At 45.8% G+C, this 23645-nt stretch overlaps 1 protein-coding gene across 1 annotated transcript in view; it reads left to right on the forward strand.

The window, feature by feature from the left end:
- The first annotated feature begins 473 nt into the window (after nucleotides 1–473).
- DUSP16 (dual specificity phosphatase 16) overlaps nucleotides 474–23645 on the forward strand; it is a 36871-nt gene continuing 13699 nt past the window's right edge. The window contains exons 1-3 of the mRNA XM_007540059.3: nucleotides 474–1040; nucleotides 3018–3156; nucleotides 21637–21800. Coding sequence (XP_007540121.1) covers nucleotides 813–1040; nucleotides 3018–3156; nucleotides 21637–21800 — 531 coding nt within the window. The 5' untranslated portion in view covers nucleotides 474–812. The remainder of the gene's footprint in view (nucleotides 1041–3017; nucleotides 3157–21636; nucleotides 21801–23645) is intronic.

The raw sequence follows: 23645 nt of genomic DNA on the forward strand, positions 1-23645 counted from the left end.
ATAGTTAATTATCATAACAGAAGAGATTTTTTTTTTTTGTCCTGATACTATATAACTGTTACCCTGGTTCTAGATTGTTGCCTATATATATCAGATTCAGAGGTACAATGGAGGGGAACCAACTTGGAATAATGATCCCTTAGGCAACTCTTAAGATTCTTTTTTGATTTCATGCTTCAAGTCATTTAGATTGGGACCCCAGGTGAATGTAATTCACAAACACACATCCTGTTTTACCGTTTTAAATGAAATTATTTTGGAGTTTTCCTGTTTGGGGGTAAGACTGAAATCACTATGAGTGTACTTGCTCTAAAAGCCATACCTGCTGTCTTGTCTGTGGGAGTGAAACAGAGCATTGAGCATGGCACCTGACTGATGGAGTAAATATCATGAAGCATACACGCTCTCTGACCGGCTGCTCTTTCTTTCTCTGACCCGTGTTTTGTGTTCTGTCTTCCCCTCTCTGCCCAGGCTTCTGAAGCTGTTGAAGCGAGGGAGCAAAGGTAAAGAATGATGTAATGCGCCGGCCGCCCCAAAGCTCCTTTTGTTGTGGGATGGTTCCTCCAGTCATCCTCTTCTGAATCCCATGTGAGGGGCGGCTTTGTGGAGGGCACCCTTTGCAAGAGCACATCAACGGGCCACAGAAAGGGACATTCACTTGGAGGGCTCTTGCTGAAAATGGGCTCTCGCCAGTCCCCGCCAGCCTGACCTCCTCCATTTTTAGCACAATGGAGTGGCTGAGCCTCTGAGTGCCCCACCATTACATCATCGTGGCAAATTAGAGGAGGTGGGAAAAAAGAGGACTTATTGTCATGGCCCAGGAGATGATTGGAACTCCAATTGTCACTGAGAGCTTGGTGGCTCTGCTGGAAAGTGGGACAGAAAAAGTGCTGCTAATTGATAGCCGGCCGTTCGTGGACTACAATACATCCCACATTTTGGAAGCCATTAATATCAACTGCTCCAAGCTCATGAAGCGAAGGTTGCAACAGGACAAAGTGCTCATCACAGAACTCATCCAGCACTCGGCAAAACACAAGGTGAATAAATGCCTTCTTGGGTTTTGTTTTTTGTGTTTGTTTTTAAGAAGGATGATTATACTGAATGACTGAATGAGAATGGCTTTAGATGACATCTCATTTCTACAAAGGGTAACTTAAGGAAGTTTGATTGCTTTTTAAATTGTTATCTTATGTCATCTCACATGTGTTGTCACATTTAAGACTGTTTCTCAAACTAGACAGAAGGGTTAACTTGCTTTAATTTGTCATGTGATATGCCTTCCTATTAATGACATGATAAAACTGCTTTATTATTTGAAATACTAATAATTAATATAGATTATTATTTATTATTCTAGTGATGAATAACTGTTACTGGTAAGTTACATATGTATAATTGATAGTCCATGTGCATAATTCCTTAACATACTGTCTTGTGTTACTGACAAATTTAGTGAAGACATTCTTTTCAAAAGCCTTGGGAAGATGTTAGAAATGAATTACAGGGGGAGTCAGGCTGTAGCGCAGCAGGTTAAGTGCACATGGCTCAAAGTGCAAGGACCAGTGTAAGGATCCCGGTTCGAGCCCCCGGCTCCCTACCTGCAGGGGAGTCACTTCACAAGTGGTGAAGCAGGTCTGCAGGTGTCTGTCTTTCTCTTCCCCTCTCTGCCTTCCCCTCCTCCATTTCTCTGTCCTATCCAACAATGACGACATCAATAATAACTACAACAAGAAAACAACAAGGGCAACAAAAGGAAATAAATAAATATTTTTTTAAAAAAGAAATGAATTACATTAGAAGTGCTCTTTGGGGGCCGGGTGGTAGCACAGCAGGTTAAGCTCACATGGTGCAAAGCACAAGGACTGGCATAAGGATCTGAGTTCGAGCCCCCAGCTCCCCACTTGCGGGTCGCTTCACAAGTGTTGAAGCATGTCTACAGGTGTCTATCTTTCTCTCCCCCTCTCTTTCTTCCCTTCCTCTCGATTTCTGTCTGTCCTATCCAACAATAACAACAGCAATAACAACAACAATAATAATAACAATGATAAACAACAAGGGCAACAAAAGGGAAAAGGTGACCTCCATAGCAGTGGATTCATAGTGCAGGCACCAAGCCCCAGCAATAACTCTGGAGGCAGAGAGAGAGAGAGAGGAGAGAGGAGAGAGAGAAGTGCTCTTTAATTTGTGGAAAGGTAAGGTAGGCCTTGGTCAATACTTAAGGATATAACCCCCCTCAAGGAAGGTTTTTGCTGGGGTACCAAAATAGCATCTCTGTGGTATAAAGGTTAGTGGTTTTCTTCAGGGATCAAATAAGTTCATGTTTTCATTTAAACAACTAAGCACACATTTTAAACAACTGATTTATTTGTTATTTTGCGAATCTGTTTTATAAAACTTTGCTTTTTGCAAAGGATCACTGTTGATTTTGTTTGGCGAGCTTTTACCTTTCCAGTGTTAAGGATTTTTTTTTTTAACTCAAGAGTTCTTAGCACTCCTCTGCTCAGAAATAGTATCAGTTTTCGCCTCTTGCAAGTTGGTTTTTTTTTTCTGATATCATAAATACTTTATTTGTTTACTTATTGGATAGTGACAGAGAAATTGGGAGGGAAAGGGGAGAAATTGGGAGGCAAAGAGGAGAGGAAGAGAGAAAAACACTTGTACTGCTCCAACACTTGTGACACTTAAAATTAAAAAAAAAAATTCACACCATTTTACCTCAGAATTACCATTTCATTAATTCTACTTGAATAAGCAAACTAAATAAAGATATCATCAAAATACCATTTATAATATCAAACATAGGGGCTGGGCAGTGGTGTGCAGAGTTGAGTACACGTGTTATGCAAGTTGGTTTTTACAAGCATTGAAACCACTTGTGTGGTAGGTTTCGCCATAAGCTGACAACATCTGATGACAATTCAGGTTATTAATTGGAAGCAGGAAGCAGGGGTTTGCTACTCCGGAAGTTCTGTCAGATGACTCTTCTCCCTGACAGCTTCACATTTGCCTTTCAGGTCGACCTTGATTCCAGTCAGAAGGTGGTTGTTTATGATCAGAGCTCCCAAGATGTCGCCTCTCTGTCATCAGACTGTTTTCTCACTGTGCTTCTGGGCAAACTGGAGAAGAGCTTCAGCTCTGTCCAACTGCTTGCAGGTAAGGGCTGGGATAGTAGCTGGGATTCGCAATCTCTCCGAGCCCCATGAATAAGCAGTTCTCCGTAGTGGACCCGAAGTACAACTGGTCGCCAACTTGGAACTTAAGATAGGAAGTGATTATCCTCTAGCTTCAGGCTGATGTAATCCTTCTATTTAATGTGAATGCTGTCATTCTGTCACATCGGCCAGTGTGTTTCTGACTTAGTTCAAATAACCCCTGCATTTGGGTACTTATTAACTCAAAGTGCCCCACAGATCTTACTGTGCCTACAAAGATAGTGCAGACCCAGATGCTTTACTCTGGAATTTTTTCTCTTTACCTGTGATCTAATACTGTCCATCTCAGCTCTTGCTCTCTTTCCCCGCTGGCTGTGGGAAGAACCATTCTGGTGGGAAAGTCTGCTGATCAAAGCAAGCTAAGCCAACATGAAGACTGGGGTTTTAATTTCCTTCACAGTCTTTATTTATTTATTTTTAAAAATATTTTACTTATGTATTGAGAAATATAAAGTACCAGACATCACCCTGGGACATGTGCTGCCAGGGATTGAACTCACAGCCTCATGCTTGGGATTCCAATACTTTATCCACATCCTTTATAGTCATTATTACAGTATTCAGTATCCCTTTCTTAGAACAGTGATCTTCATTTAGCGTCCCTCAACCCATTTGTGGAATGCAGAAATTTGCTATATGGAAAGGTTAAATTAGAAATAAATCAAAGTGGGGGGTTGGTGGGACATAGCTCACCAGGCAGGGTACCTGTAACCCAGGTTCGAGCCCCATTACTACATGGGAGGTGCCATGGCAATGGAGAAAGTTCTAGTGCTGTGATGTCTTTTCCTCTCTCTGCCCAACCCCCCCCTCCCCCGAGCTAGCCTGGAGTGGTGAGATTCTATATGTACGAGGCACCCAGTTTTACACACACACACACACACACACACACACACACACACACTGTGAAGCTGTAAGAGAAGGGGCAGGGAGAGGGCTCAGCAGATAGAGTGTACACCTTGCTATGCACGAGACCCTGGGTTCAAGTCCTGATACCTCATAAGAGCACCATGAATGGTGGAGCAGTGGGTGGGAATCTCTCCCTGTTTCTCCTTGTCCCCATCTTCCTAGCTTCCAAAGATAACCACCGTAGTTCTTAGTTTGTTTGCTTCTGTTTTTTGTTTATTTTTACAAGTTTGTGTGTATCAGTTCTCTAGAGTCCATGTATGCGTGAAATCATCTGTAGATCTGCTGCTTTTGAAAGCGCGTCACCAAAACCATTAAACATATTAAAAACTGGGAGTTGGGTGGTAGTGCCTCGGGTTACGTGCACGTGGTACAAAGCGCAAGGACCATCATAAGGATCCCGGTTCGAGCCCCGGCTCCCCACCTACAGGGGAGTCCCTTCACAGGCGGTGAAGCAGATCTGCAGGTGTCCATGTTTCTCTCCCCTTTTCTGTATTCCCCTCCTCTCTCCATTTCTCTGTCCTAACGACGACGACATCAATAACAACAACAATAATAACTACTACAACAATAAAAAGACAACAAGGGCAACAAATGGGAAAATAAATAAATAATTAAAAAATATTAAAAAATGTTGTTAGGCTTCTGCACATAGCTAGACTCCAAGGGGAAGCTCCCCACCATTCTTAACCTTGTAAAACTGAGCTAGGGAGAGTGTGTGGGAAACTTTTTCTCCCTAATAGTTTAGGGGACAATCTCAAAATTTATTCACGTGTGTGCATTTTGCAAATTAAAAAAAGTATTACCTTGCAATCAGATGGCTAAATAAAGTACCTGGGAAGAGCTAGTTTATATTTGCCCTCAAGGAGGGTATTGTGGAATGTGAAATTCCCACCCCATCAAAGTCCAGACCAGAGTCTCCAGCCTTTGCTTCCCCTGGTTTGCAGATGATACTGGCTCACAGTGCAGGAAGTAGATTTTTATTTCATAAAACACAGGGACCTGGGCCACAAAGGTGTAGTGACAGACAGGAAGGACGGTTCTCCACAGTGTGAGCTAAAAAGGTGTTAGGCCAGGTGGTGGTTCACCTGAGAGAGTGTACTTATTACCGTGCACAAAGACCCAGGTTCAAGCCCCTGGTCCCCACCTGCTGGGGTAAAGCTTCACAAACGATCAAGTAGTGTTGCAGGTGTCTCTTTTCCCCTCTCTCTCACCCCCTTCTCTGTCAGAGAGAGACACCTGCAGCACTGCTTCACTGCTTGTAAAGCTTCTTCCTGGCAGGTGGACACTGGGGGCTTGAACTGGGGTCTTCGGCCTACTGCAACATGTGTGTTCAACCAGCTATCACCACCCGACCTCTGGTATCTTTTTCATACCTTTAGGCTGTTGTGTATAGGTAGGTATGATAAACTTGTTTTTTTTTCTTTTCTTTTTTAAGATTTATGTGTGTGTGTGTGTGTGTGTGTGTGTGTGTGTGTGTGTGTGTGTGTGTGTGTGTGTGAGAGAGAGAGAGAGAGAGAGAGAGAGAAGACACCAGAGCATTTCTGTGGCATATCGGGTGTCAGCAATCAGACTCAGTACTTCATGTTTGCAAGTCCAGCACTCTACCCACTGCACCACCTCCAGGACAATGATCTTAGTGCTATTGGCAACTGCTAGAAACGGAGACATTTCACCTTTAAGAGAATAGGATTGATGAGTTCCTGGTGAGTGGGTGTTTTTCCATCTGTGGGTTTAGGTAGGGTTTCTCTATCTCCAGTTCTCAAAGAACAAGAATGGTTTCCTGTCTCTTTCAGATCATTTATTGCCACACCTCCCCTTATGTGGTTTTTCTTTTCTCATTTCTGTAGGTGTTTCCTCAATTCAAGTCAGCCTCCCCCCTCTCCCCACAGAATTCTACAACAGAAGTATAATGGTAGGCCCTGTCTTCTTGTGATAGGCACATTCCTTTCCTGGGAGTAAACCAGCTGTATTATTTATTGGATGCATTTGGGAATGGTTTTTGAAGCCATTGTAAGGGACTTTAACCTTGAAATCCTATTACTGGGCTCAGGGCTGTTCTCCCCTGTCTCCCCATCATGCTTACAGTGCCCTCCCCAGCCAGAAGGGAGCAGGGATATAACCCTCGTCTGAGATAGGTTAACTTGACCTAGTAAACTCCAGTTGCTTCCCAATGAAGGATTTGTTAAAAAAAATTTATTTTCTCTTTTGTTGCCATTTTTTTAATTGTTGTTGTAGTTGTTGTTGTTGATGATATCGTCATTGTTAGATAGGACAGAGAGAAATGGAGAGAGGAGGGGAAGATGGGGAGAGAAAGATAGACACCTGCAGACCTGCTTCACCACCTGTGAAGCGACTCCCCTGCAGGTGGGGAGTCGGGGCTCAAACTGGGATCTTTGAGCTGGTCCTTGCGCTCTGTGCCACGTGCGCTTAACCTGCTGTGCTATTGCCTTACTCCCAAGGATTTTTTTTTAAAGCCACTTTGACAGCTGATTATCACTGAAGCCTGATGTCCCCATCCCCATCCCCATCCTTCTAATCCTGAAGCTTAAAATCTGGTTTTACAATGATCTCTCTGCCTGTGTCAACCACATCTGTGGGACTTGGGCCTTCCTGACCAGCTTCCCGTTTGCTGAGCCCTGTTGCTATTCCCAGCAAAATGATTCATTTGATAGGCATTGTACTGTCAGGCCACAAGTCTCTCATTATTATCATAAGTTCCTTTTTTTTTCCTCCAGGGTTATCACTGGGGTTTGATGCTAGCACTACAAATCTACCACTCTCAGTGGCCAATTTTTTTTTCTATTTTATTTGATAGGACAGAGAAATTGAGGAGGAGGAGAAGGAAATATAGAGGGAGAGAGAAAAATAGACACCTGAAGACCCACTTCATTGCTTGTGAAGCATTCTCCTTGCAGGTGGGGAGCAGGAGCTTGAACCCAAGTCTTTGTGCACGATACTAAGCACACTTAACCAGATACACCACCACCGCCTGGCCCCCTACCTCCCTTTTTTGCTGGGGCTCGGTGCCTGCACCATGAATCCACTGCTCCTGGAGGCCATTTTTGTTGCCCTTATTGTCCTTGTTGTTATTGTTATTGTTACTGTTGCTTTTGTTACTGGATAGGACAGAAAGAAATGGAGAGAGGAGGGGAAGACAGGGGGAGAGGAAGACAGACACCTGCAGACCTGCCTCACCACTTGTGAAGCTACTCCCCTGCAGGTGGGGAGCCGGGGCTCGAAATGGGATCCTTATTCCAGCCCTGTGCTTGGTGCCATGTGCACTTAACCCGCTGTGCTACCACCCGGCCCCCCTTTTGTTTGTTTTTGTTTTGCAAATCCGGGGCCTCATATATGTGCTATCTCTCCCACACCCAAACCCCAGTCATGCTTTAAATTCATATGGAGATACAGAGGCAGAGACACCTGAGCATTGAGTTTCCCCCAGTCCTGGGGCTCTTCCATGCAGTGTAGGGGCTCAAACCCAGGCCAGGAACATGGCAAGGGCCTGCTTTGTCAGCTCTCTCTCATCCCTGCTGCCATAAAATTTTAAACTTATGTCATCATTGACATTTTTCACATACTAGCTTATCCTCTCAAATGGATTCTCTTGCAGTCTCCTGTTCATTTGTATTCCCCACAAAGCCTAACACTCCTTAAGATTTTAGTAAATATTTGATATGTAAATAAGTTATACACCATTTGTTACACAGGATTTCTGTTATTCAGATAAACAATAATGAAATTGTCATGAAAAATTGAGATTGTGTTGAAAAAGATTTGCACTTGTTCAGATAAAGCAAACATCTGCTAAGGAAAAAGTATCTAGCACGGAAATGTTTCCTTCCGTTTTCCTTTTTTTTTTTTTTTTTTTTTGCCTCCAGGGTTATTGCTGGGTCTCGGTGCATGCACCACGAATCCACTGCTCCTGGAGGCTATTTTTATTTTTCCCTTTTATTGCCCTTGTTTTTTCGTTGTTGTGGTTATTATTATTGTTGTCATTGATGCCATCGATGTTGGATAGGACAGAGAGAAATGGAGAGAGGAGTGAAAGACTGGGAGAGGAAGATAGACACCAGCAGACCTGCTTCATTGCCCGTGAATTGACCCTCCTGCAGGTGGGGAGCTGGGGGCTCAAACCGGGATCCTTATGCTGGTCCTTGCAGTTCGTGCCATGTGCGCTACCGCCTGACCCCCCCCATTTCCTTCCTTTTAAAGTAGATTTAAATATGGTTTTAAAAAATTGTTTAATTTTTTATTATCTTTATTTATTGGTTAGTGGCAGCCAGAAATTGAAAAGGAAGGAGGGAGAGTTAGAGATGGAGAAAGACAGAGACACCTGAGACCCTGCTCCATCCCTTGTGAAGCTTCCCCTCTGCAGGTGGGGACTAGGGGCTTGAACTCCGGTCCTTGAGCACTGTAACGTGTGCTCAACCAAGTGTGCCACCACCATCCAGCCCCTAAATATGATTTTTAAGATCTCATTAAAAATACCTTTGCAATTAAACAATGCTTATTTTTGTGTGAGCCTTACATATAACACTTTGAGAAAGAACGAACAGCCTTAGAAACATGACTTCTTTCTTAGAAAGATACAAATTCTTGAAATCATGTGAATTGACAGAAAAAAATTGTTAAAAAATATAAGTTGATCTGTTTAGCCATTGGTAAACCTCCCAACCACCAAACTAAACCAAAACATAATAATATCTCATTCCTAGAGAATGAAAGGGTTTGATTATCAGTAACAATCTCATCTGGGGGAGTCGGGCTGTAGCACAGTGGGTTAAGCGCAGGTGGCGCAAAGCACAAGGACCGGCATAAGGATCCCGGTTCGAACTCCGGCTCCCCACCTGCGGGGGAGTCGCTTCACAGGCAGTGAAGCAGGTCTGCAGGTGTCTGTCTTTCTCTCCCCCTCTCTGTCTTCCCCTCCTCTCTCCATTTCTCTCTGTCCTATCCAACAACGACGACAACAACAACAATAACTACAACAATAAAACAACAAGGGCAACAAAAGGGAATAAATAAATAAAATAAAATGTTTTTAAAAAAACAATCTCATCTGAGCAAAAAAGAAATGAATTTGGATCCCTTTGGACAGTTTTTCATCATTATTGATGAATAGTAGGTAAAGGCAAAACCACCACCACCCCCCTTTAAATTCTGAAGTCTGTCACTGCACAAGCACAGCTTAGAAACACAAGTAGCTACATCTTTAAAAATAACACATAAAATTTCAAATTAGGGTGCCAGGCAGTAGTGCACGGGGTTAAGTGCACATGTGAAAAACAAGGACTGGCATAAGGATCCTGGTTCAAGGCCCCAGCTCCCCACCTGGGGGGGGGTTACTTCACAAGCGGTGAAGCAGGTCTGTAGGTGTCTTTCTCTCCCCCTCTCTGCCTTCTCCTCCTCTCTCAATTTCTCTCTGTCCTATCCAGCAGCGACAGCAATAACAACAGTAATAATAACTACAGTAAGGGCAACAAAAGGGAAAAAATAGCCTCTAGGAGCAGTGAATTCATAGTGCAGGCACTGAGCCTTAGCAATAACCCTGGAAGCGAAAAAAGAAAAAAAATTCAAATTAACAGAATGAGCTAGACATTTATTACTAAGAACTCAAATTAATGGAATGATGGAATAGATGTGAACTAAACATTTATTTCATGGATCCTATTTTGAGGGTTGTATTAGACAGTGCATGTGGAATATGTATAGGGATAGTCTTTATAAAGCTGCTGTCACTATAAGTTAAAAATACAAAGCAAACAGTTGCCAACATTGATTTCTTGGTCAACTTCTTTGGTTTTGATAACCTCCAGAAAACTAGTTCTCTTTAGAAATAATCTTGCCTCTTAGCCTTTAACACTAGATATCCCTTTATTCTACTTAGCTTTAAATCTACTTTGTTTCTACTTCTAAGGGTGTCAGACTGAAAATAATAAATGACTTCTTATTTTATGCTAAATTAAGAGAGTAAGTGGATTTGATTAGTAGAAATAAAGAGCAGCCCACAGGCGAGAAATACTGTTCTATTACTTCTGCGTGTCTCCTCACGGTCACAGTTAAGTTAGAGTCCAGAAAGCCCAGGGCAGCCTACTGGTTCTGCAAGCTCCTCTCTCTCTCATCTGGTGAGGCTCAGGTAGGACACAGCCCGAGAGCAAACTCAACCAGCCACAGGCTTCAGCCATCTTATCTACAAATAACCGAATAACAGAGACCTGCGTGAGTCTCTCACATTCTCCCTGTGTGCTGACCTATAACCACAATCATCCCAGAGCCCTCTGGGACCTCAGCAGGAGGCTGGATGGGGGATCAAGAATGCCCATTCCAGGTCAGACTTCTCCTGAGAGGCTCTTTCCGCTCTGTCTTAGCTTCTGGAGATGACACAGTTGTCACAGTCTGACTGCCCGCTTTATGGAATACAGCAGTATATGAAAATTAACTCTGTAGGGCCGGCCAAATAGCTCACCTGGATAATGCACTGCTTTGCCTGGCCCTCACTGCATTGAACTTTGGTGCTGTGGTCTCTCTTACTCACCCTCTCTCTCTCTACCTTGCAGTCTCTGTTTAAAAAAAATTTACACTGTTTGTAAGCAGTCTGAAGCATTAACTTACTTTAGTCAGGAGGATTATTTAAAAAAGTAACTTATATGCTCTGTGCTCAAGTGTAGCTCTGAGTAATGATGGGAGAAGTCATTCATTAAGCATTTATTCTGTCAGTGCCACTGTGAAGGGCTCTTACAAACATTTATTCTGAGAACATAGTTCAGGTTGTAGATTAATGTTTGCTGTGGATAAGGGCCAAATACCTATTTCTTTGGGTTAGACTTGCTAGTGTTGTGTGAGGTGTGAATTGAAAGGCACTGGGCTCTGGATGGTCTAAACAGGGATGTAGATTCCTCCACCAGCTCCTTAAAGGCTTGTCCAGCTGTGGCTTCATGGAAGTTGAGAAGCCCATCTCCCTAGTTACAGCTTTTGCTGGATTTGCTATTGCAGTCATTTCGATGGCCTAATTTGGCTCCCCCCTTTTTTTTTAAGATACAGAGGTAAACACACACACACACACACACACACACACACACACACACACACACACACACACACACGCTTATTTTAATGCTGTGGGGGCCAGGCTCAAACCTGGGTGTGCACATGGCAAAACTGCACAAAACAGAGCTATTTCTCTGGCCCTACTTTGGCATTTCTGCCTTCCCTTTGTCTGCAGGAGGGCATCTTCCATCATCCTCTCTGCAGCCCTTTAGTAACTGGTGAGGGTGTAATGGGCTGTCTGGTGTCTTAAGGATACAGTGAATTGTAGGTGTCTCTTTGCCCTCTGGCTTCCGTGGGTCTGGTGCATCTGCTCCTAGGTCCCAGCTTGATGAGGCCATGCAAATGGAACCCCCACTTTTTTTTGCCACTGCCCCATTTTATTGGATAGGACTGAGAGAAATTGAGGGGGAGGCTAGATACCTACAGACCTGCTTCACTGCTCGTGAAGTGTCCCCTGTGCATGTGGGACGAATGGAACCATTCTTTCAGAGAGAGAGAGAGAGAGAGAGAGACCACACTGCCATTCCATTGTTCATGGAGCTTCCCCTGGTGTTGTATATGCTGCTCTCATATGGTGGCCTGAGACTTGAACCCAAGTCCTCATGCATGGCAAAGAGTGTACTCTATCAAGTAGGCTGTCTCTTGGCCTCTGTATATGTATTTTCAAGGTTGATTTGACTTCCTATGAGATGGACACTTCCCACATGAGAAAGAAGCCCTCCCATATACATGGTGCCAGAGAGTGAGCTGGGAGGCTCTGGCATGAGTCCTGTGCTCCACCAGCTGAGCTATTGCCCCAGATGCTATGTTTAGATTCTGTCCTTCCCCAGTTTAACAGGCATTGGTTCTCTTAGGATGGGTCTAGAATTGTCAACACAGGAGGAAGGCCCTTCTGTTGCTGGTTGCTGCCCACCTCTCTCATTTCCACTAATGCTGCTGCCCTTCATGTCTAGATTTTTGGTTTCAGCTCTTCGTTTGAGCTCTCCTGGCCCTTACCCAGTTGCTCTGACCCTGTATGTCAGCCTCTTTGGTCCTCAAGGGCCTCTTCTTCCATTCCTGAGCTCCTGGTGGGCTCAGTGCCATCATCAAGCCATATCTACTGGCAATGTGAGTTGCTGCCATTATACACACTTCTTTGGTTCCCTGCCATAATCAGCTAACAGTTCACCTGATGATTTGGTTAAAGTTTGTCCCACTAAACTACCAGCTCCAGAGGGGGGGCTGTCAGGTTACCTCTGTGCCCTTCCACAGCACTGTCTCCGCTCATAGTAGGCATAGTAGGCATTCAGTGAACGTCTCCTTAGATTTCAGTGTTACTCCCCTTGGTCTCTAACGTTGTCTAGTTGACTGGGCGGGTCTCCAGTGCTTCCTCCATGCTCTGTGAAGTCTCCGGGGAAGCCGTGTCCCTGGCCCAAGGGGAGAACTGCTGATAGAAAGCGTAGTGGTTCTCAGGTAGAACCCATCACAGGAGAGAGGAGAAGGCAGTGAGCTTCAGAGACAAGGCCTGGGGAAGGAGTGGTTCAGCGACTCATGGACAGTTCACACGTTAGTCAAACATGACTCTCAGGCCTCATCCTCCTGGGCCTGGCTGCTCATCCCTTTTCATCCTGACTCACAGAGACTTTTATTGGACCCTTAACCACAGCTGTGGACATCCCACCAGCTACTGCTGCCTCATTTGGGGTGTAATGCAGTTGGTCTGATCAGCTATCTAAGGGGCCTACCCTGTTCCCTGAGCTGGGGGTGTGGGGGGCATCGCTAGACCTTCTAGGTCATCCTGGGGATCAGTGCCACTGGCCCCTTGGGCCTGGGAGAAGAATACCGAGGGTTCCGTTTTTGGACAACTGAGGCAGCGCTGACCAACCCTCTCCTGTTCCTGGCTCGAGCGTTCTCTGTCACCCGCTGAGTCTGCAGGGCCTCAGGGTCTCAGCATAGGAAGCAGATTCTGGGCCCCCACCCATGCTAGGCCCAGCTTATGGCTTTGAACAGAATCAGGAAATCCTTTCGAACACCAAAAATATACAAGGCTTATGTCCATCAACAGCTATTCATTGTCACAGGGAAGCACTCAATAAACATTGGCTGACCTCCAGTTGTGTGCCAAGCACTGTATGGAGTGGACTGCAGGGTCTCTGTCCTCAAGTAGTTGTCAATGTGCTACTGGCAGGGTTAGGGGAGGGTGGGGGCTACTCCTGCCAGGTTCCACTGAGCTGGAAAAAGTATATCTAGACAGGCTTGTCAAGGGAAACTTTTTTAAAATTTTTTTTTAGATTTCTACTGCAGGGGGTTGGGGGGCAGGCTGTAGCGCACTGGGTTAAGCGCACATAGTATGAAGCACAAGGACCTGAGCAAAGATCCTGGTTTGAGCCCATGGCTCCCCAGCTGCAGGGAGGTCATTTCACAAGCAGTGAAGCAGGACTGCAGGTGTCTATCTTTCTCTCCCCATCTTTATCTACCCTCCCTCTCAATTTTTCCCTGTGCTATCCAATAATAATAAAAAAAAATTGGAAAAAAAAAATAGCCTCCAAGAACAATGGGTTTGTAGTGCCCACATCAAGCCCCCAGTGTTAATCCTGGAGGCAAAAAAAAAAAAAAAAAAAAAAAAAAAACAGGCAAGGAGAGAGTGAGAGAGACCACAGCACTGAAGCTTCCTTCAGTGCCAGGGGGACTGGGCTTCAACCTGGGGGAACACATGTTCAAGCAGTGCACCATCCGAGTGAGCTGTCGTGCTGACCTGGGAACTTTTCTTACTTTCTAATGCAGCAGAACAGAACTGCAGCAGTTGGTGAGCACCTCACAGAAAGGAGTGGGGTGGATGTCACAGAACTGGTTCCCATGCTGAGGGTATGTGGTGTTCAGAAGGCTTGACTGTAACATGGATTTTAAAAATATCTTTTTATCTTATTTTTTTATTGCTACCAGGGTTATCACTGGGACTCGGTTCCGGCACTACAAATCTACCACTCCAGGTGGCCTCCCCCCTTTTTTATGTGATAAGACAGGTAGAAGTTGAGAGGGATTGGGGGAGATATAGAAGGAGAGAGAAAAACGCCTGTAGACCTACTTTGCCACTCCTGAAGCTTCTCCCCTGCAGGTGGGAACTGGGGGCTTGAGCCCGGGTCCTCCCTCACGTGCTATGTCTGACACCCAACAGGGTACGCCAACTGGCCCAGCTGTAGTGTGGATTTAATGGCCATGGGGAAAGTTGGGATATGCTGCTCTGGAAGAGGTGTGGCTTGTGCTTGCCCTCTGTGGACAGGAATACAGTGGGTCAGGACAGAGTTGCCTGGGGCCTGAGCTGTGAGAGCACAGGTGCTCCCAGAAACAGCAAGAAGGTGGACCTGCCGGATAGGTGCAGGCTGGCAGGGAAGGAGCTGGGTTGGGTGGCAGCTTGGGGTTCCTTTAGAAAGGACATGCCTTCCCTGCTTGTGGCTTTGGGATTTGATTTTGCGAGTGTTAGGGATCAGAGAATACACTGACTTTACTGTAGCATCTGACCCTGGGAGCGCCGCCCCCCCCCCCCGGCTATTAAATTTATGTTTAAAATGTCAATAAATCTTTTAGGTGAAAATGGCCAAAAGGGGCTTTAAAATGTTAGAGTACTGTCGGGGGGGGTAGATAATGGTGATGCAAAAAGACTCTTGTGAGGGGTCGGGTGGTAGCACAGTGGGTTAAGTACACATGGCACAAAGCGCAAGGACTGGCGGAAGGATCCCGGTTTGAGCCCCTGGCTCCCCACCTGCTTGGGAGTCACTTCACAAGCATTGAAGCAGGTCTTCAGGTGTCTATCTTTCTATCCCCCCTCTCTGTCGCCCCTCCTTTCTCGATTTCTCTCTGTCCTGTGCAACAACAACACAACAATAATAATGACAACAAGGGTAATAACAAGGGCAGCAAAGCGGGAAAAATGGCCTCCAGAAGCAGTGGATTTGTAGTGCAGGCACAGAGCCCCAGCAATAACCCTGGAGGCAAAAAAAAAAAAAAAGACTCTAGTGATTGAGGCACCAAAGGTCCCAGGTTCAACCCCCAGCACCACTATAATAATCAGAGCTGAGCAGTGCTCTGGTAAAAATAAATAAATGCAAAAATAAAATACAGTTAGATGTCTGTTGGGCTGGGAGATACTGCACCTGGCTGAGTGCACATACTACCATGTGCAAGGACCCAGCCTTGGGCCCCAGATCCCCACCTGCAGGGAGGAAGCTTCACGAGTAGGGAAGCAGGGTTGCAGGTCTCTCTTTCTCTCTCCCTTCTGTCTCCTCCTCCCTTCTTAATTTGTCTTATCAAATAAATTAATAAAATAGAAAAAATGTTAGAGTACTATAAACCATTAACCCCCCAATAAAATGATTTTTAAAAATGTTAAGAGTTTAGGTCATCAAGCTCCCAAGTACCAACCTGGCAATTTGGGGTTTCCATACAAAAATGAGTAAATATTTTTTAACTTTAAAAATTTATTTATTTATTTATTATAGGATAGAGACAAGGACTGAGAGGGGTGGGGGAGATAGACAGGGAGAGAGATAGACACCTGCAGCCCTGCTTCACCATGTGTGAAGCTTTCCTCCTGTAGGTGGGGACCAGGGGCTTGAACCTGGGTCCTTGTATACTATAATGTGTGTGTTCAACCAGTTGCACCACCACCTGGCCCCGAAAATGTGATCTTTCTAAGCCCTCCCCCACTCCTCCTATGCTGATGTGAGTAGAGACCTTCTTATGTTAAAAATTTTTTTAAAAATGCTATTTGTCTAGTATTCTTAGAGAGGGGATAGGGGAATCCACCAAAGCCCCACTCTTGTAGCCCTTGGAGTCCCCTTTGGGGCAGTCACGGTTCTTCCAGGAGGTGCTGGGGGTTGCAGCCAAGGCCCCAAGCCCTGGAAGGTGTGCACTGTACCCGCCGTCTCCGGGCCCTGGAAGTGGAGGCCGCCTAAGCCGTCCCTCTCGGAAAGGTCAGGCCAGGCTGCAGGGTTGCTATTTGAGTCACGGGTGCACCTGTTCACAAGGCTGCCTCTGTGGGCCTGACCCTCCACTTGCACAACGGGCTTTGGGCTTCTCCTTGGCCACATGGTCATTCTGGCCACATTACTTTTGACGAGTCGGTTGGGTTGCACACTTGAGAACCATCTCTGTTTGCTTGAGGGTCTCCATGATCAATCCTGAAGACACCTCAACCCTGTAGAGTGCACAGCTTGCCTTGTGTGAGGACCCTCGCCCAAGCCCTCAGCACTGCATGGCTTTCATTCGCATGTCTCAGTGATAAGTGATGTGGAACATTTCTTCCTGTGTTGGAGAGCCAGTATTTTAGAGTGACCCCCCCCCAGAGGGAGCCAAGGGCTTGGGTTTTTCTTTTTTAATATTTATTTATTTATTGGATATAGACAGCCAGAAACTGAGAGGGAAGGGGGGAGGTAGAGAGGTAGAGAGACAGAGAGACAGCTGTAACCCTGCTTTACCACTCACAAAGCTTTCCCCCTGCAGGTGGGGACCAGGGGCTTGAACCTGGGTCCTTGTGCACTGTAACATGTGCATTCAACTAGGTGCACCTCTGCCCAGCCCCAAAAACCGTATTTTAAAACAATGAAGCTATGTGAATGATGTAAAAATGGCTCAGTCTAACATTTAGTTTGTACGTAACTTTTTTATTTTTATTATTTTTAAAATAATTTTCCCCTTTTGTTGTTCTTGTTGTTTATCGTCATTGTTGTTATTGTTGTTGTTGGACAGGACAGAGAGAAATGGAGAGGGGAGGGGAAGATGGGGAGAGAAAGATAGACACCTACAGACCTGCTTCACCGCCTCTGAAGCGACTCTCCTGCAGGTGGGGAGCCGGGGGCTCGAACCGGGATCCTTGCACCTGTCTGTGCTCTTTCCGCCATGTGCACTTAACCCACTGTGCCACTGCCTGGCTCCCTGTACAGACTTATGAAAACTTTTTCATAGAGTAGAGCTCTATGTAGACCATGTTACTGCGTCCACACACGGGGTCCATTCACAGTATGGGGAGGGGTCAGTTGCCTTGAATGTGCCAACCCACTGGGGGCAGCTCTGTCACTTAAGTTCTACAGACTGCGCTCTTCAGCCAAGGCACAAGCAAGAAACCTCCCGCTCTGCCCTGCATTATTAAAGTAGGTATTTCTGGTTTGACTCAGTTTTTTTTTTTTTTTTCAGAATTTGGATTTGAAAATTTTAAAATAGTCACTAGACATCATGAAAGTGCTTCTTTCATTTCTGTGCAAATGCCTTGTCATCTCTGGAAAAGAAACACTGACTTATGACTGCCAGGGCCAGAGGGGAGAGACTGACAGAGACTGTCGAGGAGTGTGGTTGCGTGCATTTTGTTTTGCTTGGCAGATTTTCTTGGCTCCACAAGTTGAGTGATCGTTTGCATTGGCCTTTACAGAAAATGGTGTTGGTGGTTGGAATTGTGAAGGGGGAACTCTGAGGGGAAGGCTCTCTCCTTTTTGCCTGAGAGGTGACTCAGTGGTGAGTGCAGGACTTGCCTGCGAGAGGTTCTGCTTCAGTCCCTAGTACCACATATGGCTCAGGGTGCTCCTGTCCTCTCATTCCCCCTCCCCACCAAGCAGAAAATCTTAAGAAAAAAAGGGCTTTTAGTTAAAGTAGGAAAAATATGTGTAAAATTCTGAGTGTTGTAAACTGAACTAAATGTCTTTGTTCAAAGTAATAGGCATATTTTTAACATAAACATGGTTTTTCTTGGTTGGATTTGTGGGAGATGGATGAACATGGATTTTTTTTTTTTTTTAATACCAGAGCACTGCTCAGCTTCGGTTATGGTGGTGCTGGGGGTTGAACCTGGGACTTTGAAGCCTCAGGCACAAGAGTCTTTTTGCATAACCATTATGTTATCCACCCCATAGATTTCCTTTAAGTGATATTGGAGATTGAACACACACACACACACACACACACACACACACACACACACGGTCTGTCCATTGGGATTGGTAGAGGCAAACAGGGTCTGCCAGCCTCTTTCCCTACAGGCCAGGAGTGCATGTATATGTGTCTTCCTTCTAAACACAGATAAGCGAGGTGGGGTCTGGGGGGGGGGGTGCACAGCTGTCCTGGACTCAGGCCTTTCAGAAGCAGGTGTGGGTTTTACACCCGTCTGTCTGTGTCAGTCCCAAATGATAACCCGCCTCAAAATCTTGTAGGTAGAGGAAGCTTGACAAGATTGGACAAGATTCAAATGCTTGAAAATATTTTAAGACTCTTTCAGGAAGCTTATCAGCTCAGCAATACTGCTTTCTGCAGTTACTGCAGAAAAGGAGAGCTGTGAGCTGATGCTGTGTCTTCTTGTGGGGGCCTCGAAGTCAGAGTGCAGGGAGAGGCCTGGCAGAGTGCTCCCCACAATGGACGTGAGGATGACTCTTGATGGAGCTCGAGGTCTTTGGGGACATAAATGAATTGCTCTTGCCTCCTTGCAAAGCTCTGCCCTGTAAGAGGAAGAGGGACATTTTAGACATATTTCAAGACTGAGTTGCTGATGAAGCCACAGATAGTTTTTCCAAGGGTTCGGGGAAATCATCTGTTGTTAATTAGCAAAACGAAACCAGGGTCACTCGAGTACAGCTATGAATGAAAGGTCAGGGGATGGCAAAAGCTGGGGATGGAGGAGGATGTCAGCAGAGTGGAACACTGTCAGATAGCCATCAGGGCCTGGGCTCCGCTCAGGCCGCGTCCTCTAGAGGTGACTTGGAGCCATGGTCTGGGATGTTTTAAGCCAGACTGAGCACTTAATAAGTATCCCAATTTTAAGTCTCTCTTGCATATTTAAAAGTAACTAGATTTGTGCTAGAGGTTAGAAGGAAGGATTTGCTTAGGAAAACATTTATTTCTTTACTTATTTATTTTACACCCACAGAACCCTGCTCAGCTCTGGCTTGTGGTGGTGCTAGGGTTTGGACTTGGGACCTAGGACCCTCAAGCATGAGTTTCTTTGCATAACCACTGTGCTCTATTCCCAGCCCTCCTCCATTTTTGTAATACGTTTTTGCCTTGTTTGGATTTTGTTTTGAGGCTGAATACTGGTTTCTTTCTCTCCTTTCTGTTCTGTGTCTTGATATGTTCTAGAAACTTCCTCACTTTGGGGACCACCACAACTAATGAATGTGACTTAGGACCGCAGTGCCCAGGATGACTGACCCTCTGATGACTGTGGTTCCCGGTGACACAGCTTCAGCCTCACGGCTCACGTTTCAGCTAGATCAGACTCTGGTTTTCTTTCGCACAAAGCGCATTGTGTCTCTGGTCCTGTCAGCTCTCCTTCCATCCTTCCTTCCTTCCTCATGAAAGTTTTTGGACCACATGGCTTGGGAGAAGCAAGGGTCCTTCCAGCCCCTTGGGAAAGGCCCAGGGCTTGTCTATAGCTTGGCATAGAAGTTGGCAGATGAGGACAGGGCCATAGATAATAGTGCCCACAACCTAGAGTTAGAGCCAACACTACCACTTCAAGAACGGGTAGAGGACAGTGATGAGGGCAGACTCTGGACCCAGGCTACCTGGGCCACTCTGCATCTTTTTATTTAAATATATTTTATTATTTATTGGACAGAGACAGGGAAATTGAGAGGAAGGAGGGAGAGTGAGAGAGAGAGAGAGAGAGAGAGAGAGAGAGAGAGAGAGTCCTGCAGCACTGTGTCACCTCTCGTGAAGCTTCTCCTCTGTAGACAGGGACTTGGGGCTTGAACCCAGGTCCTTGTGTGTGGTTGCATGTATGCTCAACCAGGTGTGCCACCACCCATCCCCTACTTAGTGTCTTTCTGAACATCTACTTTCTCATCTGGACAGGGCTGGCACCTACCTCACAGAGGTGTCGTAAAGATGAAAGAAATACTTTTAACGTGCTCAGAGAAATGTGTGTCACACAGTCAACCCTCAGTGACTCCATGATTACTCCTTTATTGGTCCGGTTATAAATTTCAAATGGAATTCAAGTGGGGTTTCCTTGGGTTGTCTGGTTTCTCTTTTCCTCTGAGAATATTTATGGGAACAGTGTTGGTTGGGCTTGTATAAGAGATCGTCCCGTGGATGGTTTTAGAGCCAGAATAAAAATAAAATGGAGCTGTCCTTTCAGAAGCACCCAAACCACAGACGTTCATAGAAGTTGAAACTCGCAGAGTCATTATCATTAGAGCAGCACCTGCCAGTGATCTGCTGGGTAGGTGTGAGGCAGGCAGAATGCTGGGGTTCTTTAACATTTATTGCCACAAGAGCTGCTTTGAGGAGGGCTGAAGAAATGGCTCACCTGGATAGTTTCTTGGGTCCCTGAGATTGGACTTAGAGAATAGTTGAGGAGTTGGATACCAAGGGATTACTTTGAAAATCCATCAACATGTACTTGGTGTCTGGGTTTGGATTTGGAATGCAAAGAGTATTTTTTTTTTTTGTCTAGTTTCTTTCAACAGTCATACAATTAATTCTTTTTTAAAATCAAACTTTTTAATCTTTATTTATTGGATAGAACAGCCAGAAATTGAGAGGGAAGGAGACAATTCAAGAGGGAGAGAGACAGTGACCTACGATACTGCTTCACCACTTACAAAGTTTTCCCCCTACAGGTGGGGATGGGGGTTTCGAACCTGGATCCTTGTGCACACATTACAGTGTGCCACCATTACAGTGTGTGCCACCACCTGGCCCCACAAAGAATATTTAGATTGGAATTCTCAGTGAAGAAGGCTGGGCAGTGGCACTCTTGGTTGAGCACTCACATTACAGTGCACAAGGACCCAGGTTCAACTCTCCCACCCCCGCCTACAGGGGGAAGGCTTCACAGGTGCTAAAGCAGGGCTGCAGGTAGGTCTCTCTCCCTCCCTATCTCCTTCTTACCTCTTGTTTTCTCTCTATTTACCTAATAAATAAAGCATTTAAAAAAATGGTTACTCAGGAGTTGGGCGGTAGCACAGCAGGTTAAGTGTATGTGGCACAAAGTGCAAGGACCGGTGTAAAGATCTGGATTCGAGCCCCCCCGGCTCCCCACTTACAGGGGAGTCGCTTCACAAGCGGTGAAACAGGTCTGCAGGTGTCTGTCTGTCTTTCTCTCCCCCTCTGTCTTCCCCTCCTTTCTCCATTTCTCTCTGTCCTATCCAACAACAATGTCATCAATAACAACAACAATAACTACAACAACAATTTAAAAAAACAAGGGCAACAAAAGGGGAAAATAAATATTAAGAGTATAAACTCTGTTTTTTAAAAAAGATGGTTACTCATTTTTCTTTTCCCAAGGGAGTTAAGAGTAACCCACCCTCACCTCCAGAGAGATCTCTCTTTATTCTGCTCCAGCTGCAGAAAGAATCTGTGACCCAGCCTCAGTGGGCATCCGTGGAGCCAGAGGCGGGGGGTGGGGGGGGTCCTAGCAGGTCTGTGCTGTGTTGAGTGGCCCACAAAGGCCAATGGTGTTCCCCATGTGCACGGACGGCCTCACTCTACTGCTTCCTTCTAGGTGGCTTTGCTGAGTTCTCCCGCTGTTTCCCCGACCTCTGTGAAGGAAAGTCAACCCTCGTCCTGTCCTGCATCTCCCAGCCTTGCTTACCGGTCGCCAATATCGGGCCCACCCGGATCCTCCCCAACCTGTATCTCGGCTGCCAGCGAGACGTCCTCAACAAGGTGGGTTCCTGGGGAGCCTTCCTGCCCGGTCACTGCTCACCACCTGCTCCTGAGCTTTATCCCTCAGGGCTGGGGACTGAACACAGGGCCTCATACAAAGCATGCACGGGCCATTTCTTTTTCTTTATTTCTTTTTATTTTATTGGCTAGAGATGGGGAGAAATTTAGAGGGAAAAGGAATGATAGAGGGAAATTTAGAGGGAAAAGGAATGATAGGGAGGGAGGTAAAGACACTGAGACTGACCTGCAGATCTGCCTCACTGCTCCTGAAGTTTCCCTCCTGCAGGTGGGACCAGGAGTTTGAACCCAGGTCCTTGCTCATGATAAGCTGTGCACTCAACCGAGGACACCACTTTCTGCCCCCCCTTGTTTTTCTTTCTTTCTTATTTTCTAATTATAGTATCACTTTATTGAGGAAGTGTTCACTTTTTTTAAAAAAAAAATGTAATTTTTATTATTTATAGAGACAGCCAGAAATCAAGAGGGGAGGGGATGATAGAAAGGGAGACAGACACCTGCAGCCCTGCTTCACCACTCACAAAGCTTTCCCCCTGCAGGTGGGGACCGGGGCCTCAAACCCAGATCCTTGAGCACTGTAACATGTGCACTCAACCAGGTGTGCCACCACCTGGCCCCTAGGAAGTGTTGACGTAAGAGTTTTGTCATCACATGCCCACAGTTCCCCAAGATGGGTGTCAGTACATTTCACCCTCCCACTGAACCACCCTCTGTTCCACCGCAGGGACTTGGGTCTCCAGTCTCCGTTTCCCTTCTCTCCCCCACCCCTCAGCCCCTGGCTCTGCTGTGATTGGTTGTAGTGCACTGGGGACCCACTTTACTGTTCTTTGCTTGCTTGCTTGCTTGCTTGCTTGCTTGCTTTTAAATTATATTTTTATTTATATATTATTGGATAGAGATAGAAATTAAGAGAGTGGTAGGAGGTAGAGAAGAAACAGACAGACACCTGCCACCCTGCTTCACCACTCGTGAAGCTTCCCCCTGCAGGTGGGGACCAGGGGCTTGAGCCTGGATCCTTGTGCACCAGAATGTACACACTTAACCAGGTCCACCACCACCTGGCCCCTTTCTTTTTTAAATTTTTTTTCATTGCTACCAGTGTTACTATTGGTGCTTGGTGCCTCCATGACAAATCCACCACTCTTGAACATTTTTTCCTTTCATTTCCTTTTTTGATAGAACAGAGAAACTCGAGGGGAAGGAGAGATAGAGGAGACACCTGCAACCCGTAGCTCACCACTCAAAGCTTCCCCCTGCAGTGGGGATGGGGGTGAGGGTCCTTTTGAGTGGCGATGTGTGTGCTTAACTGGTCGCACCACCGCCCTGCTCCCCAATCTGCTTCTCAGAGCCCTTTTCTCATTCAGGTCTCCTGCCTCCACCACATTGCCTCAGTGCCATTGCCAGTCACATGCCGATTGCCCAACTTACCTATTTGACACTGGGTCACTTCTGCTCCAAGCATGTGGCGATGAAGAGTTTCCTTGTAGGCAGGAGCAGGCTTGTCCCAGAACAGGAATTTGCTTTCCCAAAGTCATATGCATCCTTGGGGCCAAGCTGGAGAAGTGCTTTTACTCTGGGATCTGAATAGGAAAATGAAACTCCTGGCTGGCAGTCCTTTTGAGTTACCACAGTAAGACGGTGATTCCACCAGTAACCGTGCTACACATCCCTCTTGCTACATTAGGAATACAAGGAAACAGCACATTCATTTTGTTATAGAACTTCTAATTGTTTTGTTTTTTAAATTTCTATTTATTTTTCCTTTTTCTGCCTCCAGGGTTATCAGAGGCTTGGTGCCTGCACTATGAATCCACTGCTCCTGGAGGT

The sequence above is a fragment of the Erinaceus europaeus genome, unplaced genomic scaffold, assembly GCF_950295315.1.
Source record: "Erinaceus europaeus unplaced genomic scaffold, mEriEur2.1 scaffold_295, whole genome shotgun sequence".
Classification (NCBI taxonomy): Eukaryota; Metazoa; Chordata; class Mammalia; order Eulipotyphla; family Erinaceidae; genus Erinaceus; species Erinaceus europaeus.